General features: G+C 50.1%; 1 protein-coding gene across 1 annotated transcript; it reads right to left on the bottom strand.

Moving 5' to 3' along the window:
- Window positions 1-2382: 2382 nt before the first annotated feature.
- On the bottom strand, window positions 2383-19367 carry Ythdf1 (YTH N6-methyladenosine RNA binding protein 1). Its single transcript, XM_004644158.3, has 5 exons — window positions 19112-19367; window positions 18670-18694; window positions 17527-17606; window positions 8698-10221; window positions 2383-2871 (listed from the first exon to the last, which is right to left on the bottom strand). The coding sequence occupies exons 1-5, from the start codon at window positions 19136-19138 to the stop codon at window positions 2845-2847; spliced, it is 1683 nt and encodes a 560-aa protein (XP_004644215.1). The 5' UTR covers window positions 19139-19367; the 3' UTR covers window positions 2383-2844.
- Between the last annotated feature and the right edge of the window lie 1516 nt (window positions 19368-20883).

Genomic DNA, 20883 nt, shown 5'->3' with positions numbered 1-20883 from the left:
CCCGAGAGGCACAAGGCAAGTCTGGTGACCCCTTATGTCACAGAGTAACAGGACAGCACCAATTCCACTCACAGACCTGGCTACAGCTGGCCTACGGCTGGAGAAGTTACTTGGATCCTGGACATCAGGGAACCCGAACGACGAATCCAGCTGACTGAGGAAGAGAGCCCAAACCACGTATTTCCTCCACCACAGCTCCTCCAGCTACTGCCCAGCGCAGGAAGGAACCTGCAAGCTGCAAGGGTAGTCAGTGAGGGCCTCAGACCCTCCAAAGAAATGTCAGATGTCCCACTTGGGACACCAATTGGCACTGCCTCAGAACCCATTATGAAATCCTAACGTGGTTACAGGCAGGGTCAGAAAAAGCAATAAAGGCTTAATTGGCTGGCTGTGTTTCCCAGGAGAGGGAAACACAAATGGTAATAGGGTGTGGCACACTTCTAAATTGTTGGGGATTTCTCCGACTCTCACAGTACATGCCAGGCTTCTCGACACCAGACGCGGCTAAGAACCAGAAATGCGATGAAAGCCCCGCTTCCTCCTCTCTTGGTGGTCTGGGGAGGGAGCTGAGAACTCCTGGGTTCGAATGCCCTCAGGGCAGAAGTAGAGGTGCCAGCTAGCAAGCACTGCCAGCCACAGTACCTTCTCTAGCTCCCCGGTGACCAGGACTCGACCCACCTCCAGCCCTGCTGTGCTACTAGAAAAGGCGGAAGACCCAGTACCACAGGCACTACCTGTCAGTGCCTCTCAGCAAGCCACTCGTGTAGGAAAGGGCACAGATACTTAGCCACTCAATGTTTAAAACACACTCCCTTAAGTAAGGAAGAAATTTGGAGCTGCAGTGGAGAAAATAAATGTCCCACCTGACCAACTGAGACTAGCTTTCCTAAGCTTATGTTTGGTGCTTTTCCTGGTGAAATACTAAGTTCTGGCAGAGAGGATGTGGACTCCTGAGATGATACTCATTTTGTATCTTTATCTCATACGTGTCAAAAAAAAAGGACATGGGGGACGGGGAGATGGCTCAGTAGAATAAGCGCTTGCTTGGCAAGCACAAGCACCTGAGTTTAATACCCAGTTCCGCAAAAGAAAAAGGAAAAAAAAAAAAAAAAAAGAGGATATATATACCTAAGTGCAAGCCTTTGTAAATTTGAACATACCCTGAGGAAAGACATCCAACAGACATGCGGGACAATGACCAGAGGACGTGCACTGCTGGCTGCACCTGAATGGACTGAGGGTGAGCAAAAGGACAGAGGAGAAGTCACGCGGCCAGAGTCACACAGAGATCATGCATGGCCTGCCACCCGTGTCGGGGGCCTGAGCATTGTGACTGGGGCTCTAAGAGTTGCTCTGCCCCTCCGTGGGGCCAGGGGCACGCAGGTCTGTACAGTCAGTCCCAGGCGGTCCCTCGCTCTCCACCTGCCCGAGGGGCATCTCAGACCTGAGCAAACCACACTGTGTGGACAGCGGCCTCACCACTGGATTCACGGCTACCACAAAACAAGACGTGGCTCCCACAGGCAGGAGGAAGGACGAGAGCACACAGACTTGCTAACAGGTGTGTTTATTAAGGCTTGTATTCTCCTAGAGGACAGCAATCCATCGCTGGTCAGGACTCTGTACAGGCAGTAACAGCTCAGAGGAAATGACACGGTTTCAAATACAAGTCTAAAGAATACAGCTTCAACTTTTAACTCAGAGGGTCTTTTAGAGTAAATAGTTGTGGAAGGCGTCTGCGCTCTAAGACAGCAAGGATCCTCTACAGTGGGTGCGTGCAGATTCGTGTGCAAGGGTGTCGGGCACGGGCCCGCTGTCATGCTCAACTCCACTCTAGGTAGCAGGGCAGCTCCACAACGGCCCCTCATTCCACAACACATGACAGCAAATTATTTCCTAAAAGGATTTTTTTGTTTTTTCGATTTTTAAACCGTTCAACAAGAAAAGAAAAATCAGACGCACGCATGGAATTTAATCGACATCATCCATTGCACTGCACTACCAGAGCCTACATTTAAAGCTCAGCATAATTAGCAAAAAACTGAAGATGGCATTAGGATTATCAAGTGAAGAAAAGGGCAAATTAAAAACGACCTGCAAAGAATCAGAACGCACACACAGAACCGGACCGCAAACACCTTCCAAGTCCTTGGTAGGAGCGAGACGGCAGGCAGCGGGCACGGTATAGCTGCTGGTGGGCAACACCCTGTGAGGGGCGGCTCTTCCAGTGGCGACCATCGTCACAACTGAAAAACTAAAATTTCTCCTTCTGCCTAGCAGCAAAACCAAAAGGCAGATTAGCATTTTAGACAGCATGAACAGAAAAATGGTGAACCAGCCCAACAGGGCAACCACTAACCTTCTGATTTCAGCACTGAGATTTTTAACAGCATACTCTTAATGACAAACAGCTCATAGGTTATTTTCTGTTTGCAAAAAAGCAGTAAAAGGGTAAAACTTTTGTAGTTTCCTTTAGAAATATTAAATGGCTGGATATAAGAATAAGAACATAATTTCTGCCAAAATTAAAAAAAAAACAAAACTTTGGGATGTATTAGGTTTTTTGTTTCGTTTTTAAGGATATTTGTATCTTGCATCAGGTCAGTCTGATAAGCTGACAAAAAAATATTCCTTTATTAGTGAGTTCTACAATATTATAATACATAGAAAAAATACAAATGAACACAGATCCATCAGCTTAAATGAACTATAAAGAAGATAAAGATGCAACACTCAATCTCTCACAAGGATGACACGCGGGAGCTGACACCACAGGCAGCACCGAGCATACAGTTAAACTGTTTTCAAAGTCAGCTGCTAACCACGTAAGAACCTGGCTTGTCCTTATTGTTTGTTTCGATTCTGCCGCTCCTGTAAAAAGAAAGAGAGGAGTTTAGCGCCCCAAGCCACCGTGATGTGATGCACAGCTAAGTCCCATGAAGGCAGGCCTGAGGCTGCCAAAAGCTGCAGCCGCAGCTCTGGGTGCAGGGCTCTCTGCTCAGCCGGAGGCTCTGAGCTCTAGGGTCCTGGTCCCGCACACCACGCCCTACACCCCTCCCCTCCAGAAGGTGCTCTGCCCAGGCCAAGTCACCTTCAAAAGCCTGCCTGCCAGCCCTCCCCCACAGGGCACTGTCACACAACATGGAAAAACAGTCGAAATGCAAAGTTACCCAAGCCTGGAGGAAACACGCTGGCGAAAGGCATGCAAGCAAGCTGGGATATGGAAGCTGTTCTCCTGAATGTTCTCATTTAAACCTCTCAGTGAAGGGCCGGGGAGATGGCTCAGTAGAATAAGCGCTTCTCTGGCAAGCGCAAGGACCTAAGTTCAATCCTCAGTTCCGCCAAAAAAAATAAACAAAAATAAAAAATACTCTGCTCTCAGTGACTCAGAGCACACCAAAGTCTCTCTAGCCAGCTAAAAGGGCAAACCCTATGCCAGGTGTGGTGGTACATGCCTGTAGTCCAAGCACCTTGGAAGGCTGAGGCAGGATTGCAAGCTCCAAGGTGTGCAAGTTCTGGGCCAGCCTCAGTAACTTAGCAGGACCCATCCTATCTAAAAAGGAAACAAAATAAAACAAAAAAACACCTAAACATTTAAAGGGCTGTGGGCCTCAATGCAAGACCCTTGGTTCAATTCTCAAAACACAGGGGATTTTCTAATGAAGAACAAGACAAGCGAGGGCCCATCCAGAGTGGGCCCTTCCTCCACAGTCCAAACCTCCTCCCTGCCAGGGACTCCTAGGTATCAACCTGACTGGATCAGAGCCTAGAGTCGACAGGACTGTGAGGCACTTCGATACCCACCAAGAAGCCCGCCACTCAGCGAGCTCACACTCGAGCATGCTACCCTGGAGCCAAGGTGAAGGAGTGTCCTGTGGCCATGACACTGGGGCCTGGCCCCCGGCCCTGCCCTAGTGCACCTCAGATGCCGCAGCACACGGCTTTCCTCCACCATACCCTCTGACCACTGTTTTCACCTCACAACTAGCCAGCCAAAGACAGATGCCAAGAGAATAAACAAATCCCTCTCCTTCAAATTTAGGGCATCTGGTATTTTGTCTCAAGATAAAAAGCTAATACATTCTCTACTGCCAGAAAAAACCCAACAACCTCCTGCAGTGCTCACAGTCAGGCGGTGCTTCTGGCCACGCCTCCTTCCTACCTCCATAACCGCAGCAGCAGCAGTCTTTCCAGACCGCCTATTCCGGTGGCCTATTCTGATGCCTGGGCGGTGATACCTGCAGCCAGAGCGAAGCCCTCAGGACCTCTGTCCTACCCATACAGCACCTATGCCCAGCTCTCAACACAGAACACGCACAGGGCAAGAAGCCGCCGCCGCGCTGCAGCACAGGCACACCCCTGGCACAGCTACCCTCGGTGCCAGCCAGCATACCACCACATCTGTAAAGTGCAATTTAAGCAGCAACAGGAGCCTTTCCCTGCTGACGAGGGTTGAGACTGTCTTCTAGTTCACATCAGCAAGTGCCAGGCACTGGGGCTCAGGGCCTGGCCCTAACCGTGGCCACATCTCACGTCTGCCTGTGCAGCTCCTGCCTGGAGGAGCCTCCAGAATATCTGGACCAACAAGGGAGGCAGGTGGCCACTGCCCTAAGAATTAAGGTTTCCGCCCTCCCTCTAGTGTAAACCTGGAAAAAGACCTCTGTATCCCACCTCCCCTTAAAAAGTCGCTCAGCAGCTATCAGTCTCTCCCTCCATCCACGTGGCTATAAAGTACCCAGAGCAGGGGCACTCTGCAAGTGCCCCACATGCCTCTTGCCTTTCTGAGCAGCTACAAAGTCCACACCTGCTCTTCTAAAAAGTAATATGGCTTATTTAAAAAAAAAAAAGAAAAAAAGGACCAGCCAGATAGCTCAGGAGATCAAAGCACCTGCTCAGGCAGACGCAGGGGCCAGGGGTTCAATCCCTGCCTGCTGTGCCAGCCCGGCCCCTGGCACATGCTGAGATGGCATCTGAGACTGGGCATGGTGGCACAGGCCCATAAGCCCAGCGCTTGGGACGCTGAAAACAGAAGGATCACTATGAGTCTGATCTGTATTGTATAATGAGACCCTGAGACCCTGTGACCCTGTAGACCCTGTGCTAAACACACACACACACACACACACACACACACACACACACACACCCCAACTGTAAGGAGCATTCAACAAGCATGCAAAAATCCTTAAGTTCTCTATCAGTTTCCAAAGCCAAAAGCCACTGGGCAGGACTAGCCTGGGAGTGGGGCTCATACTGTGTGGAAGGATCACCCTACATGTACCTTTTAAGCTCTCTGAGGGACATTTATAGGCTTAAAAACAGAATAATGTGTCATGCTAGGACTTGGTCTGATACAGCTGCCATAGAAGTTACTGCTTTCCTAAGAAGAATGTTTTCACATTTATTGCTGGAAACTCTGAAAGGGAAGCTGAAAAAATGTTAGCTCTTTTTTACTCTGTAAATACTAAGTACCTGTCATCTGAGAGCTACCAGGTAGAATCAACAGGGATGAACAGAAGGGGTCCATTCTCAGGGACTGAGAGCTTCCCCACTGACTGCCAGTACCACAGCCCAGAGGCAACAGTGCCTCCCAAGTGTGCGGGACGTATACTGTCAGGGCCATGCTGCACCTTTCCGGGAAACCTGGAGCCTCAACTCTGACACACTTGGGGCTCTAATCCTGAGCAAATGATAACACAGCCAGCAAAATGAAGACCAGAGCATGTCCTGGCAGGACGCAGGCGCAGAGCCCAGTGCAGCCCGGCCATGGTGTCAATTTGGGAGCTGCCCCAGAACCACCCGCTTCTTATGCAGTCCAATGAACTGAACCACTGAAGCAAAAGGGCTCTTCTTTGTCACTTTCAACAACATGAATTAATAAACACGTGGATCAAAGCAGCCCAGCTGACGTGGCTTGGGGGAGAGAGGGTCAACATGCTCCTTCCTCCACCAATCCGGCAGGCAGCTCGGGCAGACTTGCCTGCAGAATGCACAAGCGTCCCAGATGCTGACCAAAGGAGGACACCTGGGAGCCTACAGGTGGCTCAGCATAGGCTTACCCGGAGACCCCTTAGAAACTCAGCGTCTAAGAATCAAGTTGCTACAGTGAAAGTTTCAGGACACTACAATTTTTACAACAGATCTGAGGCAGACTTTTATCCCCAAGCTCAACACCAACCTTTGGGACCCACTGCACTACAGGAAAGTCCACGTACAGAAGTCATCAAATATACAGAGAACATTACAATTAAAAACAGATGTAGGGACGAGCCGGGGAGGTGGCTCAGTGGAATAAGCGCTTCCCTGGCAAGCGCAAGGGCCTGAGTTCAATCCCCGGTTCCGAAAAAAAAAAAAAAAAAAAAACAGATGTAGGTGTGTATGGGTGGATATACCTCATGGAGGCAGACACAGGTGATGCAGGTGGATGCATGTGAGTAGATACGGGTGGACACAGCCCTATCTGCAGCTATGTCAGCAAAACCCAACTGTCCTGACGTCCCTCCCCAACTCTGAACACACTAACCCTCACGGCACTTCTGAAGCAGTCCTACATGCCGCTTTTGCATGCTTGTGAGTGTGACCAAAGACGTGCTGAAGGCTGCTGAGTGCTGTCCAATGGAAGAGCAGGCCTGTAAACCACCAGCGTGTCCTCATCAGCTGTGCTCCCCGGATATGGCACTGTGCGCCACTTCTGACTCTTCCTCAAAGTCAAAATGACCACGAAAGTAAACATTTTGAATCAATTCAGGATATCAAGGTGGCCACGACAGCACAACTACAGACAGCCACAAAATGGACTTGTAGAACTGCTCCGGAAAGTGACAAGAAGGGTAAGTGTGTGCTGGTCAGGGCTATAGCTCAGCGGCACAACTGCCTGCCTGGCAAGTACAAGATCCTGAGTCCGATTCCTACTGCTCCTCCCCAAGACAGGATCCACTGGAAAAGTGTGCTTTCGGCCAAAGGTGCTGTGAGCAGGCCTAGTGACAATGTGTCTTTTACTGCAACAAATTTTTAATCTAAATATTCACTGTATTATTCAATCACACCTTGTACTTAGTATTTAAAAAAAAAAAAAAAAAAAACAGAACTAAAGCACACACAGCTAGTCGCTCATTTAAAGCCCAACCCAAGTTTAATTCACAAGTCTCCCTGCTCTAACCTGCCAGCTTGGCACAGCCACGCACTGCACTAGAAGCTCTTCCTCAGGGCAGCGGCCGCACGACCAACTGGCGGCGCTGCAGCCGTCTCATGGAGGAAGGGGTGGAGCAGAACAAAGCCGCCCCGCTGCACTCCTCGGCAGGTCGCACCGTTAGGTGCTGCACAACTGCCCTTTATGGCACACCCAGGAGCTAGCACACAGAATTTCAGTCACCTCAAATAAAGGGTATTCTTTCAACTTTGCAACTCTGAGCTACTTACAACAAGCCTAACTTCGTGTTAGCAGCCCGGCCACAGGCCATCTGGTCCGAATGCTTCAAGACCGGCATGCCCACGGGGGGATTCCGTCTTACACACAGGACAAGGAAGACTAGAAACCACCTCCACCAACTGACACTTCATGCAGGAAAGGAGGCGGGTACATCAGGGCGTGCTTCTTACGAAGCACGCTGGTCCTTACTGTTCCATTTGTGGGGCCAGCGCATGGGCACATGGGTCCTGCTTCAAGACCACATGCACTGACCCTGTAAGGTGCTGTAACACTGGGAGCACACAAGTGTGGGTGTCACTTGTAACCGGTAATTAGGACTACCTCAGAAACCTAGCCAAATGGATCAAAATATAACTTCTTTTCTTTTTTAGGGATGGGATATGGAACCCAGCACTTTCATACTCAGTTATATCCCCGGCCCATTTTAAGTTTTTATTCTCAGGCACAGTCTTCCTACATTGCCCAAGCTGGACTTAAAAGTGCAATCTTTCTGCCTCAGCTTCCCAAAGTGCTGGGATTATATCACTATGTACCACCACACCTGGCTTAAAATGTATCCTTGCTTTATTTTGTTCTGGGAGTCTCACTAAGGCCCATGCTGGCCTTAAACTCCAGGCAATGGTCCTGCCTCAGCCTCCTGAGGTGAGCGCTGGGATTATAGCCATGTACTACCACAACCAGCTTCCTATTTATTGTAAAATGTCTGTCTGGATGTCATATCTGCCCTTTCCCCACTATTCTCTTTACTACTTAGAGTAAGTTTAAGTTTCCAAAACTGAAGGATATCGGACTTTTAAAAGCAAAAATAAGAAAATCTTTAGACCAGACCAGTTTCCAACCGCTAAGGGAGGCCCCCAAGAACATCACTGCCTCAGCTTACCAGCCACACCCATTCCCCAGTATAACATGAACATTCCATTCTGCGTGCTCCTGACAGGCACTGGCCTCCTGGTACGGAGAGTCCATGATTCAGAGAAGAAGGGCGTAAGCGCCTTCAAGGGCTTCATACCTGTGCGCACAGTACCCCCATCACCACACACCTTACAAGCTAAGAGTGGTCAGAAGCTGTCCGGTGACATCCAAGTATCGCAGATCTTCCTGGGACCCTCATGCAGAAAGCTCGTGCCCAAGGCCAGCCAGGAATTCGGTCACCGGACTCCTGGGGGTCAGGGTTCCCTGCCTCCCCCAACCTTTCGCCTGGCTCAGGCTGCCTGCCATGAGCACAGACGCAGCACACCCCCGCAGGTGTGGCCCAGGAGACAACTCACCTTGCGGACCACCTCCTCCTCCTCCTGGCGCTTCTCGTAGTGAGAAAAGTCATCAAAGATGGAGGTTGTGTGCTTGTAGGAAGCAATAATCCTCAACACTTGCTTTGCTTTTTCTAGGGGCACCTCCTGTGTGTCTCGGGAGTTTGTGACTGGCTTGTTGTCGTTGTTCTCCAGTCTGATGTGCCGGAGCTGGTTATTGGGCACGTCTTTGACAAAAATCCACTTCACATCAAACTTTCCCTTCCACTTGTCCTGAGACCAGACCCCAGCACTAGTGCCGTAGTCCACGGGGGACTTCATCTCAGCCACGCCACAGAAATGCCCACTCCCATTGACACTGAAGAGCAGGTAGACGGGCCCCTTGCTGCTCAGGGCACGAAAGGCGCTGTCCAGGCGCTTATTGCCGTGCTCTGTGCTACACCAAATGGAGTACTTGATGGAGCGGTGGATGTCGTCCTCAGAGTAGCTCTTTATGATGAACACTCGTCCACTTTTAAGATTCCAGTCAAACTCTTTAGGGTTGTAGCTGTGGGAAGCCTTCAGTTTCTCAAGGATAGGGTGGGATTCTGCACTTGGGGCAGAATTAGATTGGGTGTTTGCAGAAGAGTTGCAATCGCTGCTGGCCCCTCCACTCTGGCCAAAGGCTGCATTTCTATTCCGAGGGGCAACCCAGCGAGTTTGGGGTGGCTGCTGAGGGCTCTGATACTGTGGTTGGGCCAAAGGTGGAGGCTGAGCTGGGGGAGGTTGAGCCAGCACTTGCTGGGGCTGTGGGGCAGCCTGGGGAGGCGATGTCTGCTGAGGGGCTGGCACCTTCGGTCCAGGTCCCTTGTTGTCCCAGGTACCGATGTCCATGTTATGCTTTATGGGTGGAGGAGGCAGTGCACCCCCCACCATAGGCCCACTCTTTGTTTTCATTTTAGGCTGTGGTTTTGCAGGCTTGCTGGCAATGGCAGCCCAAGAGGTTGGTTTTGAAACTGGCATGCTTACGTTTGTCCCCCCACTGCCAGAAAGGACACCTGTCAATGCCACACTGTTGACAATTGAACCTACTGTCTTGACAGCAGAGGTGGTGACATCCCCAATCTTTAGGCCTACCATGCCCTGTTCCAAGCTGTTCATCCCAGGAGCCTTGCTAAGCGTGTCACTGTGAAAGCCTGTTTGCCCATCAACAACCGAGCCACCCAGGGAGCTAGGTGGGTAGGTGTAACTGCTTCCATACGCTGAGCTCTGAGTCTGCTGCCCTTGAGAACCACTTGTCCCCCATGCTGAAAATGCAGGATTTTCGGGGAAAAAATTAAACCTGTGCTGATAGATGTTGTTGCCCAGGCCCCCAGGCTGCCCAAAAACTGCATCATGCATGAAATGGTGGTCTCCATTACTGAGCTGTCCATAGGTAGTAAGATACGGAATTGGAGGGTCTCCTGCAGTGGACCATGGTGCCTCATTGAGGGAGTAGGGAAATCCGATGGATGGCGGATAGTAGCTGGACAGGTAGGGATCACTCATCGAGGGGTAGCTGTTACTCTGTAAAAACACACAGGTGACTAGTTAGAGTGCTGTCACATGTGGGAAGACACAAGCAGGCTGAGTGCCTTTCACACATGGCTGATGGTGGGGAACTACTCCTCATTAAAGGAAACAAAGTCAAAAGGTGGGAACAAGGTCAAGACACCGAGAAATGAACAATGGATACAACCCAAGTTGTCACCTCAAGTCCAAAGCCTTAGCTGCAATGATCAAGTTTACTCAAGCTAAACAACTGAGTTGAGTCACTCCAGAGCTAGCTGCGCAGTATCCTTATTCTTTTACATACAAGAATATCCAGGTAGAGAAACTCAGTGTAGGAAACTAATCCCAGTCCTGCAGCAGTAATGCTAACCACTAAAAGCATACCAAAACCAGAAGAGCCTTAAGAAGGCACTGAGCTATCAGATGGCAAACCATGGTGTTGGGGCCATGGAGCTCCCCTCACTGATGAGCTGACACACCGTGCTGGGCCCTGGCACCCACCCTCCCATGCCTAGAGCTCAGGACTGCTCAGCTCACTACCCTCCATGTACCCTTTCACAGGCCCCTTCTACATACCTCTCCTGACAGCTGCCACCACCCGAGCACAAGGCCCTGTCCCTTCATTCCCATGCTTTCCTGGGCATAGCCACGAGCTCTCAGAGTGGGGCCTGGGAGCAGAGGCCCCAGCTGCTCCAGCTCCGGGCAGCAAGCCTCCAGAGCACAAGCACTCTGCTCTGGGTACAGAGAAGACCTCACTTTGGCACCAGCCTCACTGAGCTTCTCTACTGACGCTTCCCTGTCTGTGCAGCAGCAAGAGCAACAGAGGGGAGCTTAAAGTGGTCACATAAGCGATGGTATAGGATGGGAGAGGCGGCAACGCTTCTAGCACCGGTCTCAGGGGGTCTGTGAAGTGTGGCCCAGGGCACAAATACAGACTGAGGGCCAGCAGCTCTGGGAGCACAATGCCCTGGACATGCCCCAAGGTCCTGTCAGAACTGTGTGCCACCTAACTGGTGTCTGAGGTGAAGGAAGACACTTTCCTATAGAGCAGCATACCCATGTAGCAGTGCTGGAGGGCTGGAAGAGCCCAGACCATTCCAGAACCATGTTTTACACTGAAGTAACAGTTGTTTCTCTATAACAAAAACCTTTGAGTCTATACATGTAACATTATTAATGTTCCATTAGCGTGAGACAAATGTGCTTATCCTCCTTGGAAGGAGTTCAATGATTCTGGCTCCTTAACTGCAACTTGCCCTTCATGTGCCTCGACCCAGGGGATCCTAAAGCAGCTTTGTGGAGCAGGGGCTAACAGGACAGAGACTGAATCACAGGGAGAACTGAGGGGAGAATGCTGAGAGACAGGCAGGCAAGTGTGTTCAGATGTGTCCAGGCCTCCTCAGCAGCTAGGATCACCTTAACACAGGAAAGGCAGGTGGGAAAAGAAAGACCTAATGGCAGCACGGCATCCCAACCTAGCTGGCCACAAACAACAGAGCGGCAGCAGTGAGGCCACAGAGACACCCCGGTGCTTATGACTTCTACTTGGGCCTTACCTGCAATGGGACACAATTTAGGACACCGCGAGATGTGTATCATGTTACACTCATGAAATTTCTAAAATTCCTCCTGTGGTATTATTACTGTCATACAAAGGGCACACACATCACAGAGCCACATGAGCAGCCCACCATGCTGCCGGCTCTGCAGGCCAAGCAGCAGGTGGCTCTCAGCTGCTCCACAGCTAGCACTGTCTGACCTCTCCTGAACCCTAAACAAATTCTGGAATCTCTGCTCCCTCAGGACACTAACACAAAGGTCCTCGTTTGTTTTCCCTTGCAAAACCCATCACACCGTAGGACAGAAGCAGCACAGGTCAATGAAGATGTGTGTACACAACTGCACACACGACAGAACCGTTGCGGTGAGGAGCAGTGGGAAGAGAAGTGGTCAGGCAGCCGGGGAAACAGCCAACGTGGGAGGACCTTGCCCTCTTTCGAGTCAACAGATGGGAAGGTCTGAGATCCTGAACACTGCACACAGATCATGGCTCTTTCCTAAACACTTAAATTCACATAAGAACAGAGAAAAAGAAAGATTCCAAATTTGAAGTTCTCAGGTAAAAAATGTAGCAGAGTACTAAGAGGTCCCCGCAAAGTCCTGCAGGCCTCCCAGGATGCCCACCTCCATTTCTCCACCAGCTCTGCCAGGAGCCTCACATCTACAGACGTGCTCCATCCTCGGCAGGCCACATGGTCACACAGGCACAGTGACCAAGGGTGCTATGGGCCCAACTTCTTTTCCCTTCCTTTATTTTAGTGCGTGCATATGCATGGTACTGGCAACTGAATGCTAGGCCTCTGCACTAAGCTATATTGCTAGTCCGTTTTTATTTGAGACAGGATTTCACTAAGTTGCTACCCAGGCTGGGCCCAAATTTGCTCTCCTCCTGCCTCAGCCTCCCAGAGTGCTGGGATTACAGGTGTGCACCATCACCCCAGGAACAACTGCAAATCTTATTCACAGCACATTTTCTGTTATCTATGCCATTCTTCCTTCTATCCCTGGAAATAAAGCAGCAGGTTGTTCTGAAAAGCTGTATGAAACAGGCTTTTCTCTACAGAAGAAAACCTGCACATGTTCCCACAGAGCACACCTCCCCTGCGAAAAGAAGTGGTTCCCAGTCATGGTCTGCAGAATGGGGCAACTCTTCTGGCCTAAAGTGACAACTTACTTCAAACCTGGCCTGGAAATGCACCAGGCTGCCCGTAAAGCATAGAGCCTGGCCCAGCCCTCGGCCGTCCTGTGCCTGTGCAGCAGAGCCAGGCACAAGTGCCACACATGAAGGTCTACTGGTCAGGAGCCTAGATGACAAGCTCAAGTGGTAAGACAGACTCAAGACTTGTTCTTCACGCACGGACCCTATGGGCACACCAACTTGGGCCCCACTGTCCCCCACAGGAGACTGCTGGGCACTGCCGTATCCAAGCTTTACATCAGGGTGTAAAGGAGGGTAACACCTTCCAAGCAAAATCAGAGTCCATAAGAGGTAAATGTAAGTGTCTATACCCCAGTGAACTGAAAAAAATGAGAAACAAGATAGCTATTCCAAACAAAGAAATCTTAAATAAAAATCAAGCTCTTATCCCTCCAATTTTAAACACCAAACTAAAACACAGTAGAGCCACAAACCTACTCTGCAATTATGAGCATATTTTCTCTTACTTGTCACCTTGATAGACAAAGAAGAAATGCCCATTCTGAATGACTTCAGCCAGATCCTTTGTCAGTGAATTGTACATTTCCTCTATTCGTCTGAAGAATTACTTAAACTTTTAAGTTTCACAAATAATAGTGACATATCATCAGTGACCAAGAGACTAAGGGGATAAGCAGAAAGGTCCCCAAACCCAAGACAAGCAGAACACCTTCAGGGTGTGCTCAGAAGCATGTTCTCAAATCAAATCAAATTAACTATGTTAAAGGAAAGATCTTTAGGGCAGTTCTAAAGAGTAAATGACACAGGTTTCTGGAAAACTGCTCTGAACAGCGCAGGGCAAGCCTGCTAGGGTAACCACACAGCTTCCAAAGCCTTGGGGACAGGAGAAATGTTACAGAGAAACCCAAATCCCAAGTGCTTATGCAACTATCACTTAATCTCTGCCCAAGACCCTTCCAGGGTGGATTCTAGCCCCTCAGTGGGCTGGGCAGAATGCTAACAGGTTTTTTGCATCTACTCAGCAACTTGCCAATAAGTATGTGACAACTTGCTGTGTCCCTCCAGCTGTGTTTCTGGAACTGATGCTAAATCCTTATCTAGGGGGCACTGTACAGGAATCTTTTAAGGAACCTCACATTCTTTAGATGCTACCATAAGAAATCCATGCCAAACACAGGTCCGATGACCACATGTGCATCTGCTGGCCCCACAAGTCATCCTAAGCCAACCAAAATCACCCGGAAGCAGAAGTAAGCAAGCACTGTTTCTCTCAAATCTTAAAATCAGTGTTCCATATCACACCTAGAACACCACTCAATTAAAGAGAAGAAACAAAAACACGTGTCTCCTTACTTTCTGCTCCTGCCAGATGTGACCCAGGCAAGTGAGTGTGCTAACAACGGAACACTTTAAATTCAAACAGAGATGCTGCCCGCCTCTGTGTCCCGGTGCCCTGGTCCACCAGAGCTGGCCAGTCCCGACCGCTTAGTCCACTCACCAACTCTGGAAGTCCTACTGAGGGAGCTTTTTACACTATGAGTAAGGCCCACTCTGGGTCATCTCACAATCCTTTCTGAACCAGGAAACTAGGGAAGCTGAGCAGGAAAAACTTCAAACAAGAAAATCAGGACAAGCGAGGCCTACCCAGCACCTTCCCTCACAGTTCCTCTGGTCCCCTCATCAATCACACACACAGCCACCAGAAGGCAGGCTAGAAGCTGCAGTGCAGGGGTAGCCCCAGGGCAAGAAGAGGCCTTTCTGGAACTCTATCAACCTAACCTAACTGCATGCTCTTAGATACCTTCCAAACCATGTTGTAAGGATCACAGTTTCCAAAACAAAGAAGCACACAATGACCTCCAGCCTACCACCACAAATCACACTAGAACCAAAACAAGGGCTGTGCGCAGGCCTGTGACCTTCACTGCTACTGTGGCTCGGCAGCAGGACGCTGTGTAGGTCAAAAGTCATACAACTGTGTGCTCTCAACAGGTGCACCTTACCTCAACAAAACTGCCACACACACACACACATACACCCCCCCGCCATGGAATAACTACTACACTAAAAGAATTCTAAGCTCACTGTTACCAGCTACACCAAACACACTCTGTTCTGGCTGGCTGGACACAATACCAGTCTCCTTTCAGGACATAAGAGAACTTTTCTAAATGGCACCCTTGGTCAAAAGAGTGCAAATCTAGAGGCAACAATTCCCAAATGACTCAGGACTGAAACAGTACAATAAGAACTCAAAGCAAGCAGGCAGAACAAAACCCTGGCCCACCCTGGTCCACCAGCAGCAGCTACCACTTGGGCTTCGGTGGTCCTCAGTTACTTCATCAGTAAGTGAAAGCATGGACTGCAAAGCTCTCTCGTGCTGTACGCTACCTTCCTCCTGCCAAAGCTGCGTCTTTCTGGAAAACCTGTTATCAGCCCATCAAAAGCATAAATTTATTTGATATGCCAATAACCTCCTTGCTAACAAAAGCACAGAGCAGGAAAGACCCATTTTAGAGTTGTTTACTCTTAGGCCCAACCTATGCCACAGTCTTTCCCCCGTGGCTCCCCAAAGGCAAAACAGCGCTGAGTAGCCACTGACAGCAGAGAACAGTCTACTCCACTGTAAGACATCACCCCAGCTGAGAATGGTGGTTCACACTGGTAATCCCAGCACTGGGGAGAGGCTGAGGCAGGAGGACTGCCATGAGTTTAAGGCCAGCTTGAGCTATATAAGCAAATTCAAGGTCAGCCTACACTGCTTAGTGAGACCACCTCAAAATACATAAATACATACAAACATACATACAAAATAAAGACTTCATCCCAAACCACACAAGAGTGCCTGCTTTATAAAATGTATTTCAAATGTAATGATGCACTCTCCCTCCCCTAGTTTGGGTTAAAATTTAGTATATAACACTACTATAATATTGTACATGGAAAATAGAAAATAAGATAGTCTCAAAAATAAGTCTAATTTCTTCCTATTTCTTTTGGCCAAAGTATCATGGTTGGTGTCAAATCAATGCTGCCGTGACCTGTCCTACCTAGAAGAGGCCAAGAGTCTCAGAATCAGCCAAGAGGCCGAGAGGCTCAGGTGGTCAGGGTTCCCTCCCTGCACTTTCTGGGGCTCCTAAGCAGCTAGCTTAAAACATACAACAGCACAGAGAAAGATGGAGAAAAGTTCTAAAACGCTTCAGAAAAGGGCATAAAAGTGAGAAAACTAGTAGGCAGACTAGTTTTATTCTGCCTCAAAGAACAGGTAAAGCCTAGTCCTATTCTAAAGTAAAGATACACAATATTTTTAAAGTGGCAGATGTAGTTAAATCTGAATTCCAAATAGCTCAGTGGTCTTAACCAGGACACAGGAGACAACCACAACTGACACAACAGAGGTAGAAGTAACTAGGGAAGGAGGTCAGGGCAGCCCTGAGGCTGAGAAGGGTATTAATGGAATTCAGCGGTTGGAAGCCAAGAAGGAGGCAAAAAAATCCTACAATGCACAGAAGTCACCAAGACAATGTTCTTGTCCAAAATGTCCACAGTGCCCAGGCTGAGAAATCTTGAACTATCTAAGAAAGCAAGGCAGGCCAGGCACGGCAGTACACATCTGTAATCCCAGCTCACAAGAGACTGAGGCAAGAGAATTACACTGAGTTCAAGGTCAGCCTGCAGTACATAGTGAGATGGTCTCAAAACAAAACAAAACAAAACAAAACAAAAAGAAACAAACAAACAAACCAGGCAGCTATGACTTGCTGGGGCTTGTATCAGGGACTTTCTTGTCACTCAGCAAATGCCCTCCAACATCATTCGTCCAACAATTCTGTGCAGTTACCACCATCTCTGTATCACAGAAAGGAAACTAAGGGCAGCGAATGAAAGCCACCTGACACAAGTGGAGTTAAGTTTCCAATCTAAAGTGGAGTGTAGGCTGGGAAGATAACCCAGTGGTTTTAAGAGCCTGCCTTGCAAGCACAAGGACCTAGGTTCAATCCCCAGTACCACATGCCATCCCTGGTGTGCTGTGCTGGCTACAAAAACTGGGCATGGTGGTGCACACCTATTATCCCAGTGCTGGGGAGGCTGAGACAGGAAGATCACTACAAATCCAACCTGCATAGCGAGACCCTGTACCAAACAAATAAATAAAAGATAAAAAAAAGCCTACCCAAAGTGGAGTCTAGCTCTATCACCCAGTTTGACTGTTCTCCCAGAAGCACAATTCCAAGCCTCCAGAGCCAAAAACAGTGTGCCAGAAAGCTTCAAGGAACTACGCAAGCTGGACTCCATAAAGGCACTCCATCCCCAGCCCACAAACGCTGGGGCCCACTAGCCTGTAGGTGCCGCCTATATCCCAGCCCTAAAGAGGTGCTACTTCTTCCAGAGGAAAGAAATCACTTGCATCAAACGCATGTTGCAAGTCAAACAAGAAGAAATCGCCAAAGCAAGCCTTTTTAAAATATTCTATCACTCAGATTACTTTCCTAGCATGCTTCTTTTTATTTAAGATGAGTAAATCAGAAATACATTAAACATGTATTATAAACAACTAAAATTAATCTGAAATTAAATACATGCTAGCAAAATAAACTTACCGGATTGGACTGTCCAGAAAGGTAGGGCTCAAAGTCACTGTCATGAACTGTATCCTTCTGATGCAAAGAACCATTTTGTACTAGAAAAGGAAGTAGGAAAATATTATCTTGGTTTTAAAAGATTATTTCTAAGCATGAAAACTAGTCTGCTTTCATCAACTTCTACAGGAGTTTTTATTTCATTTTAAAATGAACATAATAAGTACAGAGCTGATAAGCGTGCTTTATTAGAATGATGATGCAGAACTTTAATTTAGATTACACTAATAATTTGGTGGGATATTGACAAAATAGAGCAATAAATTTCATCAGGTTTGGGGAAGTTGACAAGGTTTTTTTTGTTGTTGTTTTAGGCAGTACCGAAGATGCAATCCAGGGCCTCTTACTGCACGATAAGCACTCTACCAGTCACACCCCTGCCCATGAAACTGGCAGAGTCTAAGATCTAACTGGTGCAAACAGCAGGAAGCCTCCAAAAATTCAGCAAGTGTGCAGATCCGAAGACAAGACGTTCAGCTGGGAAGAGGCTGTAATCGAAGCTCACTATTATCTGGCTCTCCACTTACTTTCCACTGTTACAATGCTCAGTCAGAAAGGAAAGGAAAGGTAAATAAAGTGTTGGGCCTTTTCCAATCTTAAAACACGATGAAGCATATTTGGTTACACCCAAGTAGCAACACACCATTTAAAAACAAGTAAACATGAAGTGTCACTTAAAGGTTCTCAAAACAGTCAAAACTTTAATGGGTTATCCCAAGGCAAAAATGTCACAGCAGAAATCACAGGCTGAGAAACAAGAGGTAGGGATGTTGCCTGCCTCTCCCACACAGCCAGATCCTCCTGAGAGCCAGAGTGGATGTTACTCAGGCCCTAGCTTCTGCCGTCCAGACCCGTCCGTCCCCTGGGCAAACTATCTCCTCCCTCCTGCCCCATCTAATCAATAATCTTGCAAGGCAGAGAGCAAGGAAGAATTGAACTACTCTGAGCACCCATTTATTTTCTTCTTTAAATGCCCTGATGTTCGACCTGTCAAACCTCCCAGAAATGTAAAATTTCATCTCTCCAAAGCTGCTAAGTTTCAGGTTCCACATGCGACCTGTGGACCTTCTCTTGCCCGCACGGCCATCCCGGAACTCTGCTCACCTTTATTATCTTGTCCTTTTGTTCTCTGCATCGCCACAGGCCGGGACATGCGAGCGGACACAACCCAGCCCGGGAAAGGAAAGACAAAGTTACTCTCCGGACAACGCTCTTTGGCGGGTGGCGCCACACCAGCCCGGTCTCTCTCTTCCCTGCCCCACGAGCCCTAACTTGGCCCTCGTGACCTCATGACGGCCCCGATGGCCCCAGCCCGACAGCCCCTGCCCGGCCTCCATGTCCCTGCAAGGGCTCCCCACTGCAGACCTCAGAATGGCCTCCAGGTCCCCAGGCCCGGGGCCCGGGACCACGGACCCTGGTGTGGCCTCCAGGCAACCCGGCCCAGGCCCTGCGACTCCAGACTCAAGACCCTGGCCCGGCCTCCAGGCTCGCGATCCTCACCCCAAGACCCAGGCCCAGCTTCCAGGTCCCCGCCCCGGGCCCGTACCTGAGGGTCCACGCTGGTGGCCGACATGCTTCATGAACAGCACCGCGCGGGGCCGGAGCGCCCGCCGGCTCGGGCTTCCCGCGAGGCCGGGCCTGTCACCCCGCGCGCGTTGCCCCAGGCCCCGCCACCTAGTCCACAGGCGTGGGCGGGCGCGCGGGCGGGGAGCGCCGGGCCGGTAGCAGGCCGGGTCGGAACGAGCTGGGAGGCGGGGGCGCCGACTCCAATGGCGGCGGCGGCCGGGACGAGGCTGCGCGACGTCAGCGCGCGGGGCAGGCTGGGATCGCCGTCGGCCCGCCGCTGCCACGCCTGCGCACCGCCCCGCGCTCCGGGCTCAGGCTCGCGCGGGGGCGGGGCCAGCCGGGAGGGGAGGGGCCAGCCGGGAGGGGAGGGGCCAGTCGGGGGCGGGGCGGGGCCAGCCGGGAAGTCTCGTAGCGGCCCGCCGCGGTGCTCACTAAGCAGGAAGTGGACGACAGCGGCCAGTTCTCCACCTTTCCCTGGGCGGCGGCTTCGGAAGCTGCTGCAGAGAGGCAGGCTGGCTTCTCCGGGCTGCTCTGTGAATGCCCTCTGGGACCTCCAAGGGCTTGCCAGCTGGTAGCCAAGGTGCATGTTAGATTCTGAGCCCTAATTTCTTCGTCGAAGAGCCAGGACAATTGAGCTATCCACTAGCTCAGGCTGCGCAAGAGGTCTTTGGTCTTTGTTGAAGGTTAGACACCTTTCTGGCTCTGGTTCTCTCCAAAACCCCACATGGTCCCCAGCCTGGACAGCCCTTTGAAGAGGTGTTAATCCAGCTCCTGCTCTGTTCACCTGGCCTCTCCAGAACCACTCCCTGCTCCCGCTTCCACGTGCACTTCTTTCTTTCTTTCTTTCTTTCTTTCTTTCTTTCTTTCTGGCATGGGATAACGTCTGCATGAGACTCCGATCTGATTCCCGTCTTCATCCTGCTGAAAGACAGACCTGGGTGCTGACTGAGTGTAGGGCATCAGGGATGTCAGGCTGGCAAACGTGGCACTGTCCTCTCCAGAGCAGGTGCAGGCGGATGCACTAAGCAAAGTGTGCAGGGCTGAGATCTAGCGGGTCACGGGAGGCTCGAGGCAATGCTCCCAACTGTGTGCCCTGGATCCCTAACTAAACTTGTGGAACACCAGCCAGCACAAAGTGAGGAGGCTTATCTGATGCCCTAAGGAGAACCCTGAGTAGCTAGGGGCTTGGAAACACTTGGGCCTGGCCAGTTCAAACCAAAATGAAGTCAACCCATTTGGGTAGGTCTGAAAGTGCCTAGAACCATGGCAGACTAAAGAGAACACTCTGAGATCACAGCTGCCAGCAGGCTTATCCAGGACCAGCAAGCATCTGCCCCTGTGTGGGGAGGGTAGGATATTTGGAGGGAGGCTTCATCCTGCTTCCCAGGAGCCTAGGCAGTCAGCCCTTCTGGAACCCCTGCCTTCCTTCTCCCAACTCGCAACCCTCAGACAGGGCAGGACTATGCAGTGATCACCACTGGGGTTGGAGACCACAGAGCCAGGCACAGCTCCTCCAGCCTTCCACTCCTCTTCTTCCCCCACCAATACCCAAGTGGTGACAGGAAATTACATTGGCCTTGTGGGAAGTGGCCACTGACAGATGAGGTGACACTGATGGATAGCTCCATGGTTCAAGATCGAGGGCTTGTGTGCATTTCCTGGGACTACTATAACAAAGTATAAATTGGATGACTTAAAACACAAAACTGTTCTCTTCCAGCTCTGGAGGCCAGAATTCGAAATCAGTATCTC

Source organism: Octodon degus, unplaced genomic scaffold (genome assembly GCF_000260255.1).
Source record: "Octodon degus isolate 3935 unplaced genomic scaffold, OctDeg1.0 scaffold00194, whole genome shotgun sequence".
NCBI classification, from domain to species: domain Eukaryota; kingdom Metazoa; phylum Chordata; class Mammalia; order Rodentia; family Octodontidae; genus Octodon; species Octodon degus.
The sequence above is the reverse complement of the archived record's forward strand: the minus strand, read 5'-3'. Positions and strand labels throughout refer to the sequence as shown.